Below are 22183 nucleotides of genomic sequence, written 5' to 3'. Positions count from 1 at the left end.
CCTCTGCTGAAGGGAACTCCCATGAGAAACAGGGGCAGAGGAGAGAGCAGTTGAAAGGCAGGAAGCCCTGAGCCTGCAGGAAACATTAGCTGGAGAAACAAAGTGTGCTTAGAAAAGCCTATCTCAGGACAAGAGCTTGAGACTGAAAGCTTGGAAGCAGGAAAGGGAGCCTCAGGAGAGTTCAAAGTAACTCACTACTCCAGTTATTTCTGATATCTTTATTATTCTCTCTGATTACCACAGATAATACATTGGTACTTCACAGAACTTTATGCAATGCAAATAGCAAAAGAGTTCCTATTCAAGTTTTTTAAATCTTTTTTTTTTGAGACAGGGCCTCACTCTGTCACCCAGACTGGAGTGCAGTAGTACAATCACAACTCACTGCAGCCTCAACCTCCTAGGCTCAAGTGATCCTCCTGCCTCAGCCTCCCAAGTAGCTGGCATTACAAGCACACACCATCATGCCCGGCTAATTATTTTTTTTTTTTGAGATGGAATCTTACTCTGTTGCCTAGGCTGGCATGCAATGGTGCAATCTCGGATCACTATAAACTTCTGTCTCCCGGATTCAAGTGATTCTCCTGCCTTAGCCTCCCTCGGCCTCCCAAAGTGCTGGGATTACAGGCGTGAGTCACTGCGCCCGGCCTGGCTAATTTTTTTATTTTTTGTAGAGACAGGGTTTCACCATGTTGCCCAGGCTGGCCTTGAACTCCTGGGCTCAAGCGATCCTACTGCCTCTGCCTTCCAAAGAGCTGAGATCACAGATGTGACCCACCACACCTGGCCCTAAAAATTCGTATTTGGTGAATTTCTCAAAGTGAATACACTCACGTAGCCCACATCCCAACCATGGCACAACTTATCAGAACACCAGAAGTCCCTCTCTTCCAGTCATCAGTCATCACTGATCACAATGGGAGTCTTTTTTTTTTTTTTTTTTTTTGAGACGGAGTCTCGCTCTGTCACCCAGGCTGAAGTGCAGTGGCCAGATCTCAGCTCACTGCAAGCTCCGCCTCCCGGGTTCACGCCATTCTCCTGCCTCAGCCTCCCGAGTAGCTGGGACTACAGGCGCCCGCCACCTCGCCAGGCTAGTTTTTGTATTTTTTAGTAGAGACAGGGTTTCACCGTGTTAGCCAGGATGCTCTCGATCTCCTGACCTTGTGATCCGCCCGCCTTGGCCTCCCAAAGTGCTGGGATTACAGGCTTGAGCCACCGCACCCGGCCACAATGCGAGTCTTTTTCCTGATTTTTCTCACCATAGTTTGGCCTGTTTTTAAATTTTAAGTAAATGGAATCACACAGTGTATACTTTTTTTGTGAGTCAGCCTTCTTTCACTGAGCCATATGTTTTGCAACTCATTCCTATTGCTATTTAGTACTTCACTGTATAGATATATCCCCAATTTATTCATTTTTATCATCAGATACTGATGGGTATTTGGATGGTTTCCAGTTTTTAGTTGTTGTAAATAATGCTAGGATTACTCTTGTGCATATCTTTTTTTTTTTTTTTTTTTTTGAGACAGAGTCTCACTCTGTCTCCCAGGCTGGAGTGCAATGGCGCGATCTCTGCTCACTACAACCTCTGCCTGCCAGGTTCAAGCAATTCACCTGCCTCAGCCTCTGAAGTAGCTAGGACTACAGGCGCATGCCACCATGCCCGGCTAATTTTTTGTATTTTTAATAGAGATGGGGTTTCATCATGTTGGCCAGGTTGGTCTCGAACTCCTGACCTCATGATCCACCTGCCTCAGCCACCTAAAGTGCTGGGATTACAGGCGTGAGCCACCGCGCCCAGCCTCTGGTGGCTCTCTTCTGGTGAACCATGTACTCATTTCTCTTGAATCTCCAGGAGTGGAATTACTCCTGGCATATGCATATGTTCAGCTTCCATAGTTACTAGTGCCTAAAGTCTTAAAAGGATGTTCCAAGTATATACAAGATCTCTGTGCGGGCTCCTGAAGAAACTTCAGAATGTCACAACTCTGCAAGGGAAGAGGATGAGAAGGGGCAGCCCAGTGGCACTTGTCCAATGCCACTGCACTGCCCCAATCCACCTGGTGGACTGTCCAATCCACCAGGACACATGACATGCCCCAAATTCCACTTTCATCTTGTCACCACCATCCACATTCCCCAACAAAGACCCCTCTCTAAATCCAATCACACTTTCAGGGCAGCATTGGATTGCATGTCTGTCCACTTGTTGGCCTTGGACTGAATTGTATTTCCTACATTCATTCATCCAGGTAACAAATATTGAGTGCCTACCACTCAATTGCATTGTTTTAGAATCTAGGAGAGGAGCAATATACACACCCCTACCCTCGTGGAGCCAACATTTTCATAGAAGATGGACTATAAACAAACAGGAATATGTTAGTGGTGACAAGGGCTACGGAGAAATATAAAGCAATATAAGAAGAGTAAGAGGAGGATGGGGAAAGGAATGTGCTATTGTTTAATAGGGTGGTCAGGGAAGGCCTACAGAGCAGACAAGATCTGAAAGACATGATCACTCTGGCTATTACACTGGAAATATGTTATATGGAAGCAAGATGGAACTAGAAAGGCAGAGGCCATCACAAAAGTGCAGGCATGAGATGATGCTAAATTGGACTGGGTGATGGTAGTGGCAGTGATGAGAAGTGGTTGCATACAGCATATATTCTAAAGGTAGGGCTGACAAATTTGCTGATGGATTGGCTGTGGAGCAAGAGAGGGGAGTCAAAGACAACTTGTTAGGCCGGGCACGGTGGCTCAAGCCTGTAATCCCAGCACTTTGGGAGGCCGAGATGGGCGGATCATGAGGTCAGGAGATCGAGACCATCCTGGCTAACATGGTGAAACCCCGTCTCTACTAAAAAATACAAAAACCTAGCTGGGCGAGGTGGCGGGCGCCTGTAGTCCCAGCGACTTGGGAGGCTGAGGCAGGAGAATGGCATGAACCCGGGAGGCGGAGCTTGCAGTGAGCTGAGATCTGGCCACTGCACTCCAGTCTGGGCGACAAAGCGAGACTCTGTCTCAACAAAAAAAAAAAAAAAAAAAAAAACAAAGACATCTTGTTCTTGCCAGAAGCAATGCCTGCTCATATGTACAGCATAGGAGTAGGTCCTGAGTCCAGGACCTGTTGATTGAATGGGTGGATGTCTTCGCTGATTACAGCCAGCTAAACATGTGTGAAAGATCTGTTCTTTCTTATCTCAGAGATAGCATGGTATAAGTACCAAGACAAAATAATTGGAGCCAGACTACTAGTCCCAGCTCTGTCATTTACTAGCTGTGTATCCTCAGGCAAGTTATACAACCACTTTGAGCCTCAGTTTCCCCTTCTGGAAAAATGGGACAGTAATAGTACCTGCAGTACAGAATTGTTGTGGCAGTATACATAAACAGGCCTGGTATAGAGCCTACCACCAAGTCAGGGCTTAGGAAATAACTAAGTTAAACCAGTTCCCAGTGAAAACAAACAGACGAAAGGATACGGAACAAGGGTTATCTTTATTTGGATTGCAAAGTATAAATATGAACCAGGTTTGGAAATACAAGTTGTAACAGTTCAGAAATGGCACCAGAAACTTCCAGAAAGGACCATGACAGCATACCTTTGTCATTTTGGTGAGGTGGGTGGGATTATACAAAGCCTTCCCCACCTCCAACCTTCTCGGTAGCAACTGGCAGGTAATCAGTTACCAAGAACAGTGAGCTCCAATGTTCCCTGTTCCTTCTCAGCCTTTTGCTTTGCTAATACCTTCTCCAGACTGTCCTCTGCTGCACTGACCCCTGCATGGAGTAGCACCAGAAGAATGGCAGGAGTTAGAGAAATGTCTTGACACAAGGGAAAGTGAGTTCCCACGCTGTGGGCCTGGGGCTGTGGGGGTGAGGAACCAGGAAAGCTACAGGCATGGAAGCCCAACCTCTTCTGAGACTTGACAGGGAGAGGACACGGGGAGACACTGATATCTGTTACACTTTGATATCAGCACCTTGGGCTTTCAAAACACAAATGGTAGACAAAATCGCCTAGGCAAGACTGCAGTCCAACTCATAGAGTGGCTCTGACCAAGTTAACCCCTACATCCTGACCATACAGAACTCCCCAGGTGGCACTCTGACCACGGAAGATCTGCAGAAATGTAGACAGACAATAAATCACTACAGATGAGTCACAGAACCAACCCAGCTTTGTGGCAAGGGTGGGTGGCACTGAGCCAGATTGTGGGGATGAGGAGTGGAGGGCCAGGAAATTGCCAAAGTAACAGTCTAGGCACTTGAAATATTATTGTTAGATTGTTAAAAACTAAATAAATTAACATACATAGAATAAAATAAATATATAATTTAAGAGGCATTTACAAACAACAACAAAAATAGTTGTTATTTTTCCATCTGGGTAGAAGTCCCAAAATTCAGTTCTCAGGCTTGTGGTATTTCACAGTTAACTCATCAAATCCAGCGCTGGAGGGTCCCAATGGCAGATCCCTTGGTGATACTTGAGTACATGGCTTCTCAATCTTTGTTGCTTTCTTCCAGTTCACAAATCTTTCCTTCTTGCTCTCCTTCTTCTTCCTCTTCTTCTTCTTTTTTTTTTTTTTTTTTCAGTCAAAGATCCTGGAGCATATGGAATTTAACCGGCATTCTAATCCAGAAGTAAGTGCTTAAACAAACTTATAAGGGGAAGTGGGGCTTGGTGGAGGGGAATCAGAAGGGCATGAAGGTCCCTTGCTTTTGCTTTCTTCTCACCCAGATACCATCAGACATACTCGGTTTGGCACTTGAAGGCTCTGGTATTTTGGCAAAGCAATTATGGGAGGCCCAATCCTAGATGGCGACTGGGGATGAAGGAGTCTTTGTGGCTAGATGTGACGTCTTTCCCCTCTGCAGTCTGAAATCACCTTGTGTCTTCTCAGAGGTAGCAGTCCCCAGCCGATTCCTAAAGCACAAAAGGAAGGCATTTAAAGCCAGGTCCAGTCTAAAGAGGTCTTAAGATTTTCCTGGTCCAGTCTTTTTTATTTTTAAACTTTTTGAGACAGGGTTTCGCTCTGTCTCCCAGGGGAGGGGAGGAGAAGGGAAGGGAGGGAATGAGGGTGGGAGAAGCTGTCTTCTCAGGCATCTCTCTTAGGTGTCTCTCTAGCAACTTTTACCTTAAGTGAAGCACTAGAGTCTTTTTGAAAATAGTTCTGCAATGGGTTATTAATGTCACAGTGGCCTGGCCCCCAACCCCTCGATGAAAAATTCAGCGCCCACTGAAGCAGAGCCAGGAAAGGGGACAAAGGATAATCATGTCATGGGGCAAAGGATGGAGCATTACCTTGAGCACAAGTCTCTCTCAGTGGGAATTAGTCATGCCCAACTTCACTTTCTCTTCGTTTTCCACATCATAACCACCTCTCCTATGGTACCTGAGGAAGATAAGTTTTGTGAATAATCTCTGCCTGCTATGACAAAGTATAGGTCCAGAGCAGGTCCTTCCAAAGAACTCTGCCATGGTGGTTTCCTCCACTACTTGGAAAAGCCCACACACAGTAGGGCAGCCCAACCTCTGGTCAAAGGCCCAACTGCCCTGAGGAACTCCTGTCTCTAACAGCAGGATGCAATTTACGAAGAGCTTTCACCTCATTTATGTGATCCTCACAACATCATTATGAGGTAGGTGGACAAAGATTACGATCACTATAAGGTTACAATCCTCAGAAAGACAGTAATTTGTTCCAGGTCTCAAGACAGATGAGTTACACTGCTTGAAAACAGGCATAGAATGCTTGGTGGGTCTCCCCTGAGCTAGAGCATACCTGGATTAGAAGCAGGGTCTGAAGTCCAGATGCCTCGGGAGTGGAAGGATATACCACTAGCACCACCCACACCTTGACTACCAAACCACATACTAATGCCATCAAAGAACAGCTAGGAGAAAGAAATGTGTGACAAAGTGACTCCATGAGTGGGTAGTTGGGTCACAGAGGCAGGAAAAGAACTCCTGTGAGGAGCAGAACCTGCTATGGCCTCGCAAATTTGACCCTGGGCTCTAGACACGGGACTCATGTCATGCCAGAAATACCAGGGTTTTGGAGAATCTACACCCCGGAGCTAGCCCACAATTTGGAGAGATTGAAGGAAGTGCATGTGATCATGAAGGAGAGGGCCCAGGAGGAGGAAGAATGGGAGTGATTTGCAGAAGCAGTCTGCAGGGGACTCCAACACTTACCTAAACATGAGAAGCCCCACGATGACCAGCAGACAGACAGATGACAGCACCACGGCCACCACGGCCAGGATAGTTGTATGGTCATAGGTATATAAGCGATTTTCCACTGGGAGGCTCAGCCCATGACACCTCTCTCCATGGTAACCCGGGTGGCAGCTAGTTCAAGAAAAAACAAGAAGGAGATAGAGTTAGTGCTTTGGCCTCTCTCTCGGCAATGGCCCACCTGCATAAGCCAAACCCCATTCCTCATACCCTCAGCCTGCCAATCCCTGACCATGATCCCTGCCCATCCTCCATCCTTCTCCTCTAGTATAAAACCCTTTAAAGTGCCTCTGAAGGCTCTATAGCATTCCTCCCTCACTTGACACCCTCTGCTTTTCCATTTCCTCTGGTTCTCTGGGCTGAGAATCCTGTTCCAGGCACGGAAAAAGCAAGGGAGGACTTGAAGGCCTCAGTTAGATACGTTCCACGTGTGGCTGATTTATGACATGTGTGTTCAGGCGTTAAACCACTTATGAGGGCTTGGGCACAAGAGCTGGTAGGCTGAATTCAGGGGTTTGTATCACTCCCTCCAGTGAGGCCCCTCAACATTCTGACCCAGAAATAAACCCAGCCTTGCCCATTGTGCTTCCAGCATCCAGTCCCTCTCCACCGCTGCCCAGCCTATTAATAGGCCCTGTGCCTCTGCCAGGAGTCGTTTTTCTCAAGTTTCCTTCATTTAACTCCAGCTCCCCCTTGGTGCAGGGCCCAACTTGGGAGCTCAACTCTGGCCTTTGGCCTCTGAACGCTGAGCTACCAGGCCTCTTTCATCACAGGACAAACCAAACAAATCAAGTAACATCTTTCTGCCCAGCTGCCCTGCCAGAGCATGGAAGAATGTCAGAAACAATCCCTTGGCTCTTCTCACTCAAGAAATAAATCACATGGCAACTGCCTTTTCTTTTTCTTTTTCTTTTTTTAAGACAGAGCCTTGCTCTGTCATCCAGGCTGGAGGGCAATGGTGCAATCTTGGCTCGCTGCAACCTCCACCTCCTGGATTCAAGTGATTCTCTTGACTCAGCCTCCCGAGTAGCTGGGATAACAGGTGCCCACTACCACGCCCAGCTAATTTTTGTAATTTTTTAGTAGAGATGGAGTTTCACCATGCTAACTAGGGTGGTCTCAAATTTCTGACCTCAGGTGATCCACCCGCCTCGGCCTCCCAATGTGCAGGGATTACAGGCGTGAGCCACCGTACTCAGCTGGCAACTGCCTTTTCTAACACAAAGCATTTCCTTGAAGCTCTTAGAAAGACCCAGATGTGCTTACAGTTGAAGAAGAACATTCACATCCTTTCCTTTATCTGAGCATCCCAGAGATCATTTGATGTAGGTAGGAGCCCCATTTTACAGAAGGGTGGAGTAGTTTTCCCACAGTCACACAGCAAGGCAGAAACTAAGATGTAGCTGTAGACTGACTCTGAGCTCAGTGTGCTGCCCACTCACACCTGACAAGTGCCTACCCTCCAGGCAGGGGGCACAGTGGCACTGTATGTCTGGGGACTTTGGATCACCAGCTGCTGAAGGAAGCACCAAGAACCTGGTGGCCCTCTTTTCTGAGCTGTGCCTTCTCTGGGAAGGAGGTGTTTTCTCTGGTGCCTCAGAACAAGGAATCCCTTCTTCCTGCGGACAGAGCACCAGGGAAGCTCCAAGAGACAGATTTGTCCACAACCAGCAGTTGCAGAGGGGCCAGGCTGGGTGGCACTGCATTCTTGCCTTCCTGCCCTGTGCCTTTCCCTGCCCTAGTTCCTCCTGGGTACTTTGAGAAACCACCTCATTGCAGGATTAATGTAAGTCAGGCCCACTATACACACAGCACAGTCCAGAGTTCCTTGCCCAGCCTCTCCATGTATCTGTCCCATCAGCCCATGTAGGCATAAAAGCAACCCCTATCCTGCCAGGACATGGAGGACACTTGCAGAGGCACCCCTGGAAAATGACTTGTGCACAGCAGTTTATCATTCACAAGCCACTAGCCTTATCTACCAGCTCAACTGAGCCTCCTAACATTCTGGTATGCAGGTACAACCCCATTTTACAGATGGAAAAGCTAAGATTAAGGGTCAGAGAAATTAAGTGATTCACCAAAAGTTGCACAGCTAGGAAGCAGCAGGGCTAAGACTAGGAACAAGTCTTGGCAGATTCCAAATTCATCATTCCTTCCACTCTGACCAATGCAGAACAGTGCAGGTAACTCCAAGAAAGCATATCCGATAGGCTCCTGGGGGGCAGTCTGACCCTTCTCTCTGACTATGTTATTATTATTACTCACAACTTGAATAATAAAGAATAATAACTAGCAATCATTGAAGGCTTACCATGAGCCAAGTACTTTGTGCTAACTGCTTTACAAGGATTATTTCATTTAAAGCCATCTCTGTGAAGGAGGAGTTACTAGCCCCATTTTAAAGATGGACTGAGGCTTAGCTTTTGTTAAATACCTCGCCCAGGGTTACAAAGCTAGTGACTGGTAGAGGCAGGATTCAACCCAGCAGTCTGGATAACTTCAGAGACTTCGCTTTCCTGGGAGGAGGGAAGCTGAAGTTGAATCTGTTTTTCACTTCCAGTCCATCACTCAAACTCCACAGGTAGTTACTCAGAAGATGGAAATAAAGTTTGGCCTCAGAGTCCGGCAATTCAGTTACATAATCCCTCCACCCCCACCCTGAGTCAAAAGGATAATAATGCAAACATCCTAATATTACCTACCTCCCCCTCCCTTTGCAGACAACTCCTGGCTTCCCCAGAGAGGGAGGGGGAATGAGTACATTCCAAGCATCCCAGGGTAGGGGCAAAATTTTGTGTCTTGTCCAGAGCCAGCCACCCATCAGACTAGGACACATTCTTCCCACCCATGTCTGTGACCCATTCCAGAACTTGTATTACAACAGATGCAAGAACCCTCTAGGGTCTAGAGACATCTTCCAATCTGGAGTTCTCCACCTTTACCCCAGGAGGTGGAGGGGACACGTCTGGATGGAGGAGACTCAGAGTACATGAGTTCCAGACTGGTTCTGCTGCTATTTCTAGCCAGGTCATTTTGGGCAAGTCACGTTACCTTTCTAAACATTGGTTTCCTCATGTAAAATACAGAGATAAGAAATACCTACTTCACTAGAGTATTGTGAAAACATAAAATGAGGTAATACAAATGAAAGGGGTTAATAAAGGCCAAGTCCCATATTGGGTGAGTTTTTACATAATCAGACTCCAGAGGTTACTGCCCATGGCCTGAGGAATGGGGTACCCAAGTCAGATGGAGCCAAGAGAAGCGGGATCGCCAGTCCTTCTTAGCACCTGGGCAGTGAGGCCAAGCAGAGCCCCATAGCCTGTCTCTCCTCCAGCTCTGAGTCCTCCTCAGCCCAAGTGTCCCCAGGATTCCTCCAGCCACAGGAAACTCTGCAGCCAATTTCTGGGTCAGCAACCAGTCAGGAATCCCAGGAAACTATTCTTTTCTTTTTTTTTTTTTTTGAGACGGAGTTTTGTTCTTGTTGCCCAGGCTGTAGTGCAATGGCGTGATCTCGGCTCACTGCAACCTCCTCCGCCTCCTGGGTTCGAGAGATTCTCCTGCCTCAGCCTCCCTAGTAGCTGAGATTACAGGCACCCGCCACCACGCCCAGCTAATTTTTGTATTTTTAGTAGAGATGGGGTTTCGCTATGTTGGCCAGGCTGGTCTCGAACTCCTGACCTCAGGTGATTCACCTGCCTCGGCCTCCCAAAGTGCTGGGATTACAGGTGTGAGCCACCATGCCCAGGAGAAACTACTCTTTGAGGGCAACTTTTGGCTCGTGACACAAAAAGGGTTTTCCTGTTTATGGTGGCTGCAGAGGGCTAGTTTAGGAAGCCAGCTAGCCTCAGTCTCACCACAGCAGCCTGGACACACCTGAGCTAGTGGTTCCTGGGTCTGGAGTCAAAGAAGAGCCACAAAAATCCCCAGATGAAGGTGCACAGACGTCACATTCCCCCAAACCAGGATTTCTGTCTTCTTGCTGCTTTTTGCCCTGAGTAGCAAGGGCAGGAGGCAGTAGGGGGCCCTCCCAGACATGCAATCAACCCCCTGAAAATCTGCCTAGGAAGTGGTGGCTCACACCTGTAATCCCAGAACTTTGGGGGCCAAGGCAGGTGGATTACTTGAGGCCAGGAGTTCAAGACCAGCCTGGCCAACATAGTGAAACCCTATCTCCACAAAAATTTAAAAATTAGCCAGATGTGGGGGCGTGTGCCTGTAATACCAGCTGCTCAGGAGGCTGAGGCAGGAGAATCACTTTAATCTGGGAGGCAGAGGTTGCAGTGAGCCGAGATTGCGCCACTGCACTCCAGCCTGGGTGACAGAGTGAGACTTCATCTCAAAAAAAAAAAGGGCCAGGTATGGTGGCTCATGCCTATAATCCCACACTTTGGGAGGTTGAGGCAGGTGGATCACCTGAGGTCAGGAGTTCAAGACCAGCCTGGCCAACATGGCAAAACCACGTCTCTACTAAAAATATAAAAATTATTAATTGGGCATGGTGACAGGTGCCTGTAGTCCCAGTCACTTAGGAGGCTGAAGCAGGAGAATTGCTTGAACCCAGGAGGCAGAGGTTGCAGTGAGCCGAGATCGCACCACTGCACCCCAGCATGGGAGACAGAGTGAGACTCTATCTCAAAAAAAAAAAAAAAAAAAAAAAAGGAAAAGAAAAAAGAAAAAGAAAATTCTGCCCAGGAAGCTAATGTAAAGTTTTCAAATCAGATTGCTGTGCTCTTAGGCTAGTCAAAGAATAAGAGACCTCTAGGACAACAGCTGCCCTCTGCCCTTTATAAAATGCTGCTCCAATTCGATAAGGACAGATACAAGAAAGAAAGATGAAAGCCAACACCCAGTGCAGCCTGAGGGCATGAAAAGCATGCTGGACTAGGAGTCAGGTACCTGAGACACTGTCTTGTTTCCATCTACTTATTTAGCTATTGACCTCAGGCAAATTACTTCCTATTTTCTGGCTCCAGTTTCATCATCTTTCAAGTAGAGGTACCAAGTCCTGCCTACTCAGCAGGGGGCTTTTGAAAAATCCCAGGAAACTATATCTCTCCAGCTCCTAAAGTAGTGTCTGCCACTAAATAGGAGCTTAACATACCTGGGCTCAACTCATATTATATATAAACACTGAAACTCTGGGACAAAGGAGAGATGACATCATTATAGTTATCACTATCCCTAGGGACCACTGGGAAGGTGGCCGGGCACCCATATCAGGTTCTCTGGGTTTAGGTGGTCAGCCGAGTCCAGCTCTCCAGGAAGGCAGCCTTATACAGCCTCTCAACCACACAGTGCAAGCCCCACATCCACCCACCAAAATGCCCAGGACCAATCTGGTATGGATAGATTCCTGGCCTCAATCCACCTTGACTACTTGAGTCACCTTCTTCACCCTGTACTAACGATGCCATTTTACGAATTTAAGACGAACATTTCCTGCCCTGTCCGAAGACCTTGGGAAGGATATATGGGGGCTTTCTATGCCACTCTTAAAGAATGCCTTCTAATACCAAGCTCCTGACAAGGATGTTATAGGAAAGGATGCACAAGTGACTGTGGACATGGTGGGGAGTGATGGGTCTGTCTGCCAACTGCCAAATACAGGGCAGCTCTGCTATGTGTGATCAGACAAAACAAGGAAGCTTTAAAAAGCCAAGGGATCTGCACCAATCACCAGTAGAAGGGATTGCAGGCACGTCGCCTTCTTGACAGGCAGTGTACACACAATAGTCTCTTGGCCCTGTCCAGAGTCTCCCCCTAAGTCCCCCAGAGCCTGCCTCCCCACAGGGAAGGGAACGGATGTTTGCAGCCTGACGCAGGGTATTGGCCTCAGGCACAGTGGCAACATTATGCCTGCCAGAGAGCATGGCAGTGCTGTCATCCCTGAGGGGTTGCCAAGGCAGCCGTTTGCTGGGTTTGGCTTAGGAGAGAGGCTAAGGAACCCACAGCCCCTCCGCCCACACACCTACCCAGGGAAGGGGTGATGTTGCCTGACCGGGGGCTGATGCCTGCTGGGTCAGGTTCCATTTCCTGTGAACCCTGCACAAAGGAATTGTTCTCCCACACCATGGCCAAAGGCCAGTACTCTCCATGTCCCCCACCTCCTGGCCCTTGCTGGGGTAAGGAAGAAGAAAGAGAGGCCTCAACCTGCCACCATGATGATCCCTCTCTGTACAGTCCTGCCATGCCTTACAGTCAACCCACATTTGCACACTCACATGCACATAAACCCAAATATACACATACCTATACAACATGCATCCAAATGCACCTCCTACCTTCCCTCAGGAGCTCTACTCTGCCCAGGAAGCCCACTCTGCCATGTTTCCTACTGGCTTCTCCCTCCCAGAGTAGGGCATCAGGCAAGAATGAAGGGCCTGCCTTCGGGTGCCAGCTGTCCTAGCCACATGCTCATTTCTGGGCAAGCAGGAAATGTCCCTAAGGATTAAAGCACGTCACAAAACCATACCACAGGAAATTGCATCCTATAGGGGGGAGGGGGCTTCCGCTGACTAAAAATATATTTCCCCTCCTCCCAACTTCCGCCCAGAGGTTGAGAAGAAACTGGGTGAAATTATGAATTCAAGGAACAGTGACAACGAGGAACAGCCACGTGGCTGACAAAGTGTGCTGGTGAGATTCAGCCCTGGGGAAGGGGCACTTACATGCAGGAGGGAGCCCGGAGCTCCTTCACATATTTGCATTCTCCGTGGATGCAGAAGTCCTTGTATTTCCGAAGACATGGGTCCCTCTTCTTCCCTAGTCCCTTGCCTTTCTTCTTTCTTTTCCCGTGCTCCTCCTTGCTTGGTGTGGCCAGTGCTTGTGGCTTGGAGGATAAAGTGACTGTAGGAGAAAAGCACCCTGTTAAAGTCTGACTCTTTGGGAAGAAAATCAGAAGAGCATAGTGCTTGAAAGGAGTATATATTCTTTGATCCCACCTGAAGTCAAAGATCTGGGAAGGCCCCTTAGCTCAGTGCCTCCCAAGAGGCAGAAGGAAGAGCAGAAAGATTGGGCAGAACCACCAGAAAGAGGGAACCTCAGTAGGAAGTAGAAGCTAGGGTGGGTCCCAAGGAAGGCATTTCACAGTCTCAGTGTAAGAGCCTCATTCTCAGAATGCTTTTGTTGAGTAACTGCAGCTCACTGGGCAATTCTACCAACTCCACCTCCACCCCACTGTCCACCTTACACCTCCATCTCCTACTCCCCCACACCGGCTTCGTTCTATTTTGGCCTTCAATCAGCCTCATTTCCTGATGCTGTACTCAGTGACCCACTTGCAAAAAGACAGTGTCACACACAAAAATTGCTTCCAGAGAAAGTACTTGGAGGTTTTGGGGTTGGAGGGCTCCTAAAACAAGAACAGTGTCCATGTGTTCAGGTGGTCTCCTCCGGGGCACCCCTTAGTACCATGAGCCCAGGGCAGAGCCTGGCTTAGGAACAGCAAGCAGGCCAGTCCTGGTCACAGCCTTGCTTTTTCAACTTCAAGCAAAATATTTAACCTGCACGCCCTTTATAGCTCACCCACTTTCTCAAAGATTCATTCATATTTAACCCCCAATGTCCTATTTATGGCTCTCTGGGTTGGGGGGTACAGGGTGTACAAGGGATAGAAAAGTGGAAAGTAAGGAACTGTCCAGAAGGAACTGGAACAATGATGACTCCCCCCTTCTTTCCATGCTTCAGAGAGACCGGGGGAAAAACAACCTCACCCAGACATCCAGCTGGGATTGACCATGGACTATGCCCATCAGCCCAGTCCCACCCTCTTATCCCTTATCAGGAAAAAGGTGCCCATATCCATGGCTACAGCCATGTGTCTAGCAGAAGGGTGAGCATGACACATTAGACTAGAGACTTAGAGTTTCAAGCTAGAGGGCCTTCAAAGAATACCATGTGGCCAGGAACGGTGGCTCACGCCTGTAATCCCAACACTTTGGGAGGCTGAGGTGGTGGATCACCTGAGGTCAGGAGTTCGAGACCAGCCTTGCCAACATGGCAAAATCTCATCTCTACTAAAAATATAAAAATTAGCCGGGCGTGGCAGTGTGTGCCTGTAATCGCAGCTACTCGGGAGGCTGAGGCAGGAGAATCACTTGAACCCGGGAGGCAGAGATTGCAGTGAGCTGAGATCATGCCATAGAATTCCAGCCTGGGTGACAGAGTGAGACTATGTTTCCAAAAAAAAAAAAAAATCATGGCAGGCAGAGTGACTTACTCAATGTTATGCAGGATTGGGATTAGAACTGTGGTCTCCGGACTTCCTCCAATGTCCTTCCTCACCACACCAAGCTGCTTCACACACCCCCATCTCCTCCCTCTCACAAGTCTGGAGCACCTGAGATGCTGATCCAGGCATGAATGGGCTCTGAAGTCCATAGATCTGTGCTCCAATTTCAGCTATATGACCGTGGGCAAGTCACTTAACCTCTCTGAACCTCAGGTTCTCAGTAAAATGTGGATAGCAAGAGTAACTATCTCAAAAGGTTGCTATAAGTGTGACATTAGCCAGGATAACATATCAAGTGCGTAGAACACAGTAGGAATTTAATAAATGGTAGCAGTCATTTATTTTAGGTGGTAGGATCCCCAGACCTGAAAAGTAGTCTTTGCCCAGTAAAGCCAAGAGAAGGAAAGAAAAAGAAGTAGGTGCCAGCAGCCCCACAGTCCCTCATTTCCTCTCATCCAGTCCCAGGCCCCTTCAGAGCTCAGAAGACGATATAGGTGGTCAGAGGAACCCAGTGACCAGAGCTTCGGGGAGAGTAAGGCAGGGGGGCCAAGCCAATCAGAAAGGGGAGGGAGAAGGTGCAGGGTGACAGCCAGGCTCCAGCCATGGACAGGGAGCAGTGAGTCAGGTCTGCAGAGGTATGAGGAGCAGCCATGTGGGTGGGGGGTGGGGGTGGGGTGAGTCACAGCCCAGCCCTGCCCAGCCTAGGAGGAGAGGGCCAGGAGAATCCAGGCTGTTCAGGCCATGGGCAACCCCAGAGGGCTGCTGGGAGAGGATGAAGTATGGGAGCCTAGGCTCAGTTTTGGAGCATGTGTTTGATTTATACAAAGCAGAGAGAATACCCAAGGGAAGCTCCTGGGAAGGAGGGAGAAGGGCAGCTGAGGAGCAGGTTGAGCTAGAACAGGTGGGCATCTGTCCAACCAAATATAGTCATTCCGTGGTACAGTGCTGAGTCCTTGCTCTACCCTGGATAATCTCCTCAGGTCTGGAGGCAGGAGAGCTGGCAGGCTCTGGACTCTGCCCTGTGCCTGTGCTTGGCTACAGCCAAAGAGGCTGGTTGGAGGATTCTACACAGCCCTCCCCATTTGGAGTCGCCTCAGGAAAGCAAGGTGCTCAGTAAGCCTGCAGGTTTCCGGTAGCATTCAGAGATACCCAGCATTTTAATACAGCCCCCTAGAGGCCCAGCGTTCACCATTCACAGCCTCACCTAGGGCAGCCAAGAGCTCCTCATTCCTCTCTGTTTCCCCAATCTGGAGACAGGTGGATGGAGGAGGCTAACACTGCACACTTTCTATAGAAGTGCCTGGGCATCTCCGCATCTGTTACCTCTATTTTATATACAATAGTCATTTGATGAGGGAATTAGAACTGGCGCCCATTTTTACATAGTAGCTCTAGGGAAAGCATCTCAACCATTCCTTGTTCCTATCACTCAGCTTACCCAAGAAGCACGTAAGGACCCCAGACAACTTGCCTGTTTCAGTTTGCCCCAAAGTACCCAGAAGGGCGGCAACCCAGCAGGGGAGGCAATGACAACAGAGAGAGTGGGACCTATATTCCAGGATCCCCCAGTGCCCTTCAGGCCGATCAGCTTTTCCCCGAGGTTCTCCATGAATACTCTCAACCCGCAGTATTGCCCAAACAGCAAGAATCTTGGATCTGCTTATTCTTCAACAGCCCACCCGGGTCCGAGGATGGGCGGCCTCCACACCCACCTCTCAAAAGGTCCAGATCTGCCTCTTGCAAGTCACGGACTTTCCGATCCCGGCCGCCTCCTAGGCGTAGCAGCTGGTCCGTGGATCCAGTGGAAGGGTCCGGGTTGCTGGTTCCAGCAGCTAGCCCTCTCCGAAGCTGCTGCAGGCTCTCGCCAGTCACCAGTGCCGAAAGAACTGTGGGCGAGGGGCCAGGCCGCATCAGACACCCGCCCAGACCCCCGACCAACACGCACCGATGCCGACGCCGGTCCGCCAGAGCGCAAGGGCCCCACCAAGTGGCCCGTGCCGGGTGCGCTGCGGCGACCTTCCCCCATGCCCCCAGCACAGCGCCCCCATCCCCCCGATCTCCAGGGGCGTCGCAGCCCTCCTACCTGCAGCCAGAAGGAGCTTCAGCACCACCGACGGCAGCAGCTTCATGGTCCCGCACCGAGAGGAGGCGGCGAGGCACCAATCACTTTCGAAGCGGCGGCCACTGGGCGCTGGCACCGGAGCTGGGCGGTGGGACTCAGGAGATTCCGCTGGGCACCGTCTGCCGCCGGCTTCTGCGTGCAAGCCTGGCCGGGACCCCGGCGCAGCTCGCTCTTGTTGAGTGTCTGTCTTGGTCACTCCGCCCGCCCGCGCGGCCGCCCGACCCCGCGCGCCTAGGTCAGGCCAGCCAGCAGCGTGGCCCGCGTAGCTCCTTCGGCCGAATGAGCGCTGCCCGGCGCGCGGCCGGGAATAAGGCTCCGGGAGGCGCCGAAGCTCCGCCCCTCCCGGCGCCGCCCCCTCCCTCCTCCCGTGCTGGGAAGCTCGCCCGGCTAGCGGCGCCGGCAGCTCAGCCCCCGACCCCGCGGGCGCGGCGGGGGACTGGGCGGGAGGAGGGGGCGGCGCTCACATTTTTTGGGACCAGGCCGAGGCAGCCGCGGCCTAATTGTGGGTAGGGCTGCTGACCGGCAGGTGGCGGGGAGAGGTTCCTACCTTTCCCCAAACGCCTGTCGCTCTGCAGCCTTGTGACTGACTGCTGAGCTGAGTTCTGTTCCGGGCCTGGCCTCTTGCTTCGTCTCAGCTCCATACCAGGGGTCTCCATCCCTGTCACCCTCTAAGTTTCAGAAGCCCACCTTTTGGCCTACCAACACGGCAAGTATCAGATAATAATTAATTCATTTATCATGTAAAAATTAGACACATGAATGCCAGCCGTTCTCATAAACGCGAGATAACCAGAGTTGAAGCTGCAGGCACTTAGCAAAAGCAAAGGAAGTTAGTACTCTACCAGTCGCTGGAGTGGCTTCCTCCCATCTTCCCTCAGGGGACATTAAGATTTTTGAACTATGGGTTGTAATTCCCAGGCTTCTGAAATTGGAGAGACACAGGTTGTGAAACAAGCCTTATTCTTTTCCTTGCCTTTGACTGCCATCTTTTTCCTCAACATAAAAAATGAGCCTCCCTCCCATAGGACCCAGCTGGCTAACCTAGATTGCTGGTTCACAGGCACCAGGTGTTTCTCTTCCAACCCATGTGCTTTTACAGGGGTCTTCTGGAGTCACTGTCCTGACCAAAGAGATGAGTCTGTCAGTAGGTATTTCAGTTTCCAGGGACGTGGCTGGGGCGAGAGTTGTTTGACATAGGGCTGGGTTGGCTTTCAGAGCCCTGAAATTGTGCCAGATAGAGCACTTGCCTGATTCTGCCTGTGTGTAGGGATAAAAACAGGCCTGCTATTTATACACAGTCTATCCCACTGTCCTTCCCTATCCCCACCTTTGCAGGGGTCAGTCTGGCGCTGCCCTCTTAACTTGCTCCAGTAACCCAGGCCTAGGTTTCCATAGTGCACTGGAATCACTACAGACCTGAGTTTGAATCCTGCCTTTGCTACTTACTGTGTGACCTTGGACAAGAAACTTAATTTCACTGAGCCTCAGTTTTGACATCTCTCAAATGGAAAAAATAATAACAATAATAATAATGACTACTTTGTAGGGAGCTTTTTGAGAAATGAATGCGGGAACACACAAAAGTAGTATAGTGCCAGGCACACTATAAGCTTTCAATAAATGTGACTCATTATTATTGTTGCTGTTAATAATAATCACTAATCACTTGACCACTCTATTTCCTTAGAGGCCTCTTTTCTCTCCCTTCCCTAGATCCCTTGCCTTCCCCAGGCCAGATCTGAGGCTTTATGGTATAGTTGGGCTGGTTTCAGACGGAAGCTCACCTGTCACCTATTTGGCTAAGAGCCACTGTTAGATTATCCTTTTGGGTGATCAGTATCGGGCCTAGGACCTCAGTGCATGGTCACCGCCCAAGCCATGCCTTTACCCTCCGTCAGCAGCTGCCTGGCCACCTGCTTCCCCAAAACAAAGCCACCTTGGGGTCAAGGCTCTCCCCAGGGGAGGGTGGAGAGAAACACTTCCTGACACATGGTCAAATCACCCCCTTTCCCCCACCCTTGCCAGATTCACACCCTGCCCTCCTGTCCTAGCCTGCCTTTCTCCCTTCACATGCTCTGTCCTTCCGCCTTCTCACCCCCACATCAGCCTCAGTCCCATTCATGGGGCAACTCCAAACTTTCATCACACCTGGAGCCTCACCCCAGCTAGGTTTGTGTGTCAGCCAGGTTTTACAGGAAGGGCCTGAAAAAAGAAGATAAAAAGCTTGAATTGTATTTGGGACAGTCACTTCCCCTCTCAGAACCTTGGATGTCTCTGAGCAAAGAAAAGAAATCACAATTCATGCTGAGGCAACCTCATTAACTCAATTATTCCATAAACATTAACTGAACATTTTTGGGAGGCAATGGGGACATAGAAATAAATAAGACAGCCCAGTACCTGCTTTCACAGAGCTTATATTCTATAGTAAAGAGGCAGCACATTAAGGAAATAAACAAGGAAAAACATATCCTATAGTGATATCTGCTAAGAGGAAAGTTAAAATACAATGATGTGCTGTAGGATAATATGTTCCAGTGCCCAGGATAACACTTTAGACTGATTAGCAAAGCCTTCTCTGAGCAGGTGACATGTAAGCTGAAGCCTGAATGAGAAGAAGAAATCAGACTTGGGATCATCCATGACAAAAGTATTCCAAGATGTGCAAATAGTGCAAAGACTCTGAAGTAGAAAAAAGCTTGGAACATTCAAGGAAAAGCAAGAGGGCCAAAAAAGGAGAGATATGGGATGATACTGGAACAAAGGCTAGCAACACATAAAAGAGGACATTATAAGCCAAGGTAGACACTGGATTTTAATAACCATTATTGTGAGAATCATATGAGATGTAAATGAGACAGCACTGTCATGCAGGATTCCTCCATATCGTCCCCTCTTCTTGCTCAGGTCTCCCCCATCTGCTCTCTGGATGTCAGGTTGTCAAATGCCAGGAACACAGTCCTAAGGAAGCAGAGTTCAGACGGACAAGCCTGCTTTTATTGACTGTCTATTGACCATGAGCAAACTGAGGCTTGGAGACTGATTAGCCCTGGGCCACCAGTGAGTCAGAAGGGGGCAAGTGCAGAGCAGAAACCCTAGCATCCTGCTTCCCAGCCCATGCGGGATTCCTCGGCCTCCAGAAAGGCAGGCTCCATGGGACTCTGAGTGCTGCTGACTCACTGCTAGGCCAGAGTTCTTGATTTGGAGAGAGCACTTGCTTACCAGTAGGAAGGGCTTTGAAGAAAGGGGTGCTGGCTGGGCGCGGTGGCTCAAGCCTGTAATCCCAGCACTTTGGGAGGCCAAGACGGGCAGATCACGAGGTCAGGAGATCGAGACCATCCTTGCTAATACAGTGAAACCCCGTCTCTACTAAAAAATACAAAAAACTAGCCGGGCGAGGTGGTGGGCGCCTGTAGTCCCAGCTACTTGGGGGGCTGAGGCAGGAGAATGGCATAAACCCGGGAGGCGGAGCTTGCAGTGAGCTGAGATCCGGCCACTGCACTCCAGCCTGGGCGACAAAGCGAGACTCCGTCTCAAAAAAAAAAAAAAAAGACAGGGGTGCTAGTGGTGACAAGAAAGGAGAGAAGGAGACTTGAAGAGAAACCAGAGTTCCTTCTCCACTGTGGTCGAGATTTCTATACAAAAACCTGGCTGTGCATCGGAATTACCTGGGAATTATTATTAAATTATTATTATTATTATTATTATTATTTTTTGAGACGGAGTCTTGCTGTGTCGCCCAGGCTGGAGTGCAGTGGCCAGATCTCAGCTCCTTGCAAGCTCCGCCTGCCGGGTTTTTACGCCATTCTCCTGCCTCAGCCTCCCGAGTAGCTGGGACTACAGGCGCCCACCACCTCGCCCGGCTAGTTTTTTGTATTTTTTAGTAGAGACGGGGTTTCACCGTGTTAGCCAGGATGGTCTCGAACTCCTGACGTCGTGATCCGCCCGTCTCGGCCTCCCAAAGTGCTGGGATTACAGGCTTGAGCCACCGCGCCCGGCCGGGAATTATTATTATTATTATTATTATTATTATTACTACTACTTTTTTTTTTTTTTTTTTTTGAGACGGAGTCTCGCTCTGTCGCCCAGGCTGGAGTGCAGTGGCGCGATCTCGGCTCACTGCAAGCTCCGCCTCCCGGGTTCACGCCATTCTCCTGCCTCAGCCTCCCGAGTAGCTGGGACTACAGACGCCCACAACCGCGCCCGGCTAATTTTTTGTATTTTTAGTAGAGGCGGGGTTTCACCGTGGTCTCGATCTCCTGACCTTGTGATCCGCCCGCCTCGGCCTCCCAAAGTGCTGGGATTACAGGCGTGAGCCACCGCGCCCGGCCTATTACTACTACTACTACTACTTTTTTTGAGACAGGATCTCACTCTGTTGCAAAGGCCAGAGAGCAGTGGTTCGATCTTAAATCACTGCAGCCTTGAACTTCTGGGCTCAAATGATCCTCCCACTTCAGCCTCCCAAAGTGCTGGGACTATAGGCATGTGTCATAGTGCCCAGCTGTGGGAGTTTATTAAAGATAAAGAGCCATAGGCTCTACCCCTCTACCCCAGTCTGCTTAAATAAAAATCTCCTGGGTGGGGCCCGAACATGTGTACTTTAGGCCGGTAATTCTGACATCAGCCCTGTTCAGAAGCACTGGTCTACATGATTCATCAGGATAACATGCCAAACATCTGAAAAAAAATCTGAACCTCTGAGGCAGAGAAGCTTTCAGTAATGACAATTTCCCTGTACTCAACACTGCACATGCATTATCTTGCTTGATCCTCACAACATCCCCCAAACTAGACACTGTTATCATCATCTGCATTTTAAAGAATTGAAGCTTAAAAAGGTAACATCCCAAGGTCACCCAGCTAGTGAGTATCTCAGCCTCAGTTTGAAACCCCCTCATTCACTTGGGCTTGTGCTCTCCTGAGCTCAACACTCAAATGGATGAAACGACAGCCGCTGTCTCTATGCTTCTGTGGATGGTTTTACTGAGGTTCGGTCCTTCATCTGTCTTGAGGGATAATGATAAGGATCTCTGGCTCACTAGGCTGGAAGGAGGATTAGGTAAGGACAGCAGGGCAGCTAATGAAATGGATACAGTCTTGGGAGTAAGATACTTGGGGATTCAAATTTTGGTTCTTTTTTTTTCTTTGAACATGTTATTCAATTTCTCTTACCTACAGTTTGCTCATCTGAAAAGTGGGGACAATAATAGTAGTTATTATTATAGGGCTTTTGTGATGATTCAGTCATATCATGTGTATAAAGCGGAATATGCCTTGCACATAGTAGGTACTTACTCAATGACAGCTGTTATTATGACCAAATTTTTTCTTGCTTTCTTTCCTTTTTCTTTTTAAGTGGGAATTTGAATAAAATGTTGGTTTATCATGAGCTAGCCATCCTCAGAGATTAAGTGTTCCTTTCTCGGAGCTGGCCATACTTATCAAAGAGATGCTAGATCTGCAAGGCCACCCAGAGTTTTGGAAACCTCAACCCAAAAAAGCAACTCAGGCTCAGAGGTCAGAGGGAAGCTGTGCCCGCTGTAGGAGAGGATTCAGCTGCCTTCTCATTCCC

At 49.2% G+C, this 22183-nt stretch overlaps 1 protein-coding gene across 1 annotated transcript; it reads right to left on the bottom strand.

Moving 5' to 3' along the window:
• Positions 1-3485: 3485 nt before the first annotated feature.
• Positions 3486-16877, bottom strand: LOC105467043 (heparin binding EGF like growth factor). Its single transcript, XM_011716344.2, has 6 exons — positions 16570-16877; positions 16199-16372; positions 12925-13102; positions 6209-6364; positions 5315-5405; positions 3486-4936 (listed from the first exon to the last, which is right to left on the bottom strand). The coding sequence occupies exons 1-5, from the start codon at positions 16613-16615 to the stop codon at positions 5333-5335; spliced, it is 627 nt and encodes a 208-aa protein (XP_011714646.1). The 5' UTR covers positions 16616-16877; the 3' UTR covers positions 3486-4936; positions 5315-5332.
• Positions 16878-22183: the final 5306 nt, after the last annotated feature.

This window comes from Macaca nemestrina, chromosome 6, assembly GCF_043159975.1.
Source record: "Macaca nemestrina isolate mMacNem1 chromosome 6, mMacNem.hap1, whole genome shotgun sequence".
Lineage (NCBI taxonomy): Eukaryota > Metazoa > Chordata > Mammalia > Primates > Cercopithecidae > Macaca > Macaca nemestrina.
This window is presented reverse-complemented; position numbering and strand designations above follow the sequence as displayed.

What these genes read in the sequence shown, in the direction of transcription:
- LOC105467043 (XM_011716344.2), bottom strand. Translation starts at nt 16,615, where the DNA reads ATGAAGCTGCTGCCGTCGGTGGTGCTGAAGCTCCTTCTGGCTGCAG. An exon ending in GAAGCTCCTTCTGGCTGCAG is followed by an intron (nt 16,373 to 16,569) that starts GTAGGAGGGCTG and finishes CCTCGCCCACAG; the next exon opens with TTCTTTCGGCACTGGTGACT. An exon ending in GTGGGGCTTCTCATGTTTAG is followed by an intron (nt 5,406 to 6,208) that starts GTAAGTGTTGGA and finishes TATCTTCCTCAG; the next exon opens with GTACCATAGGAGAGGTGGTT.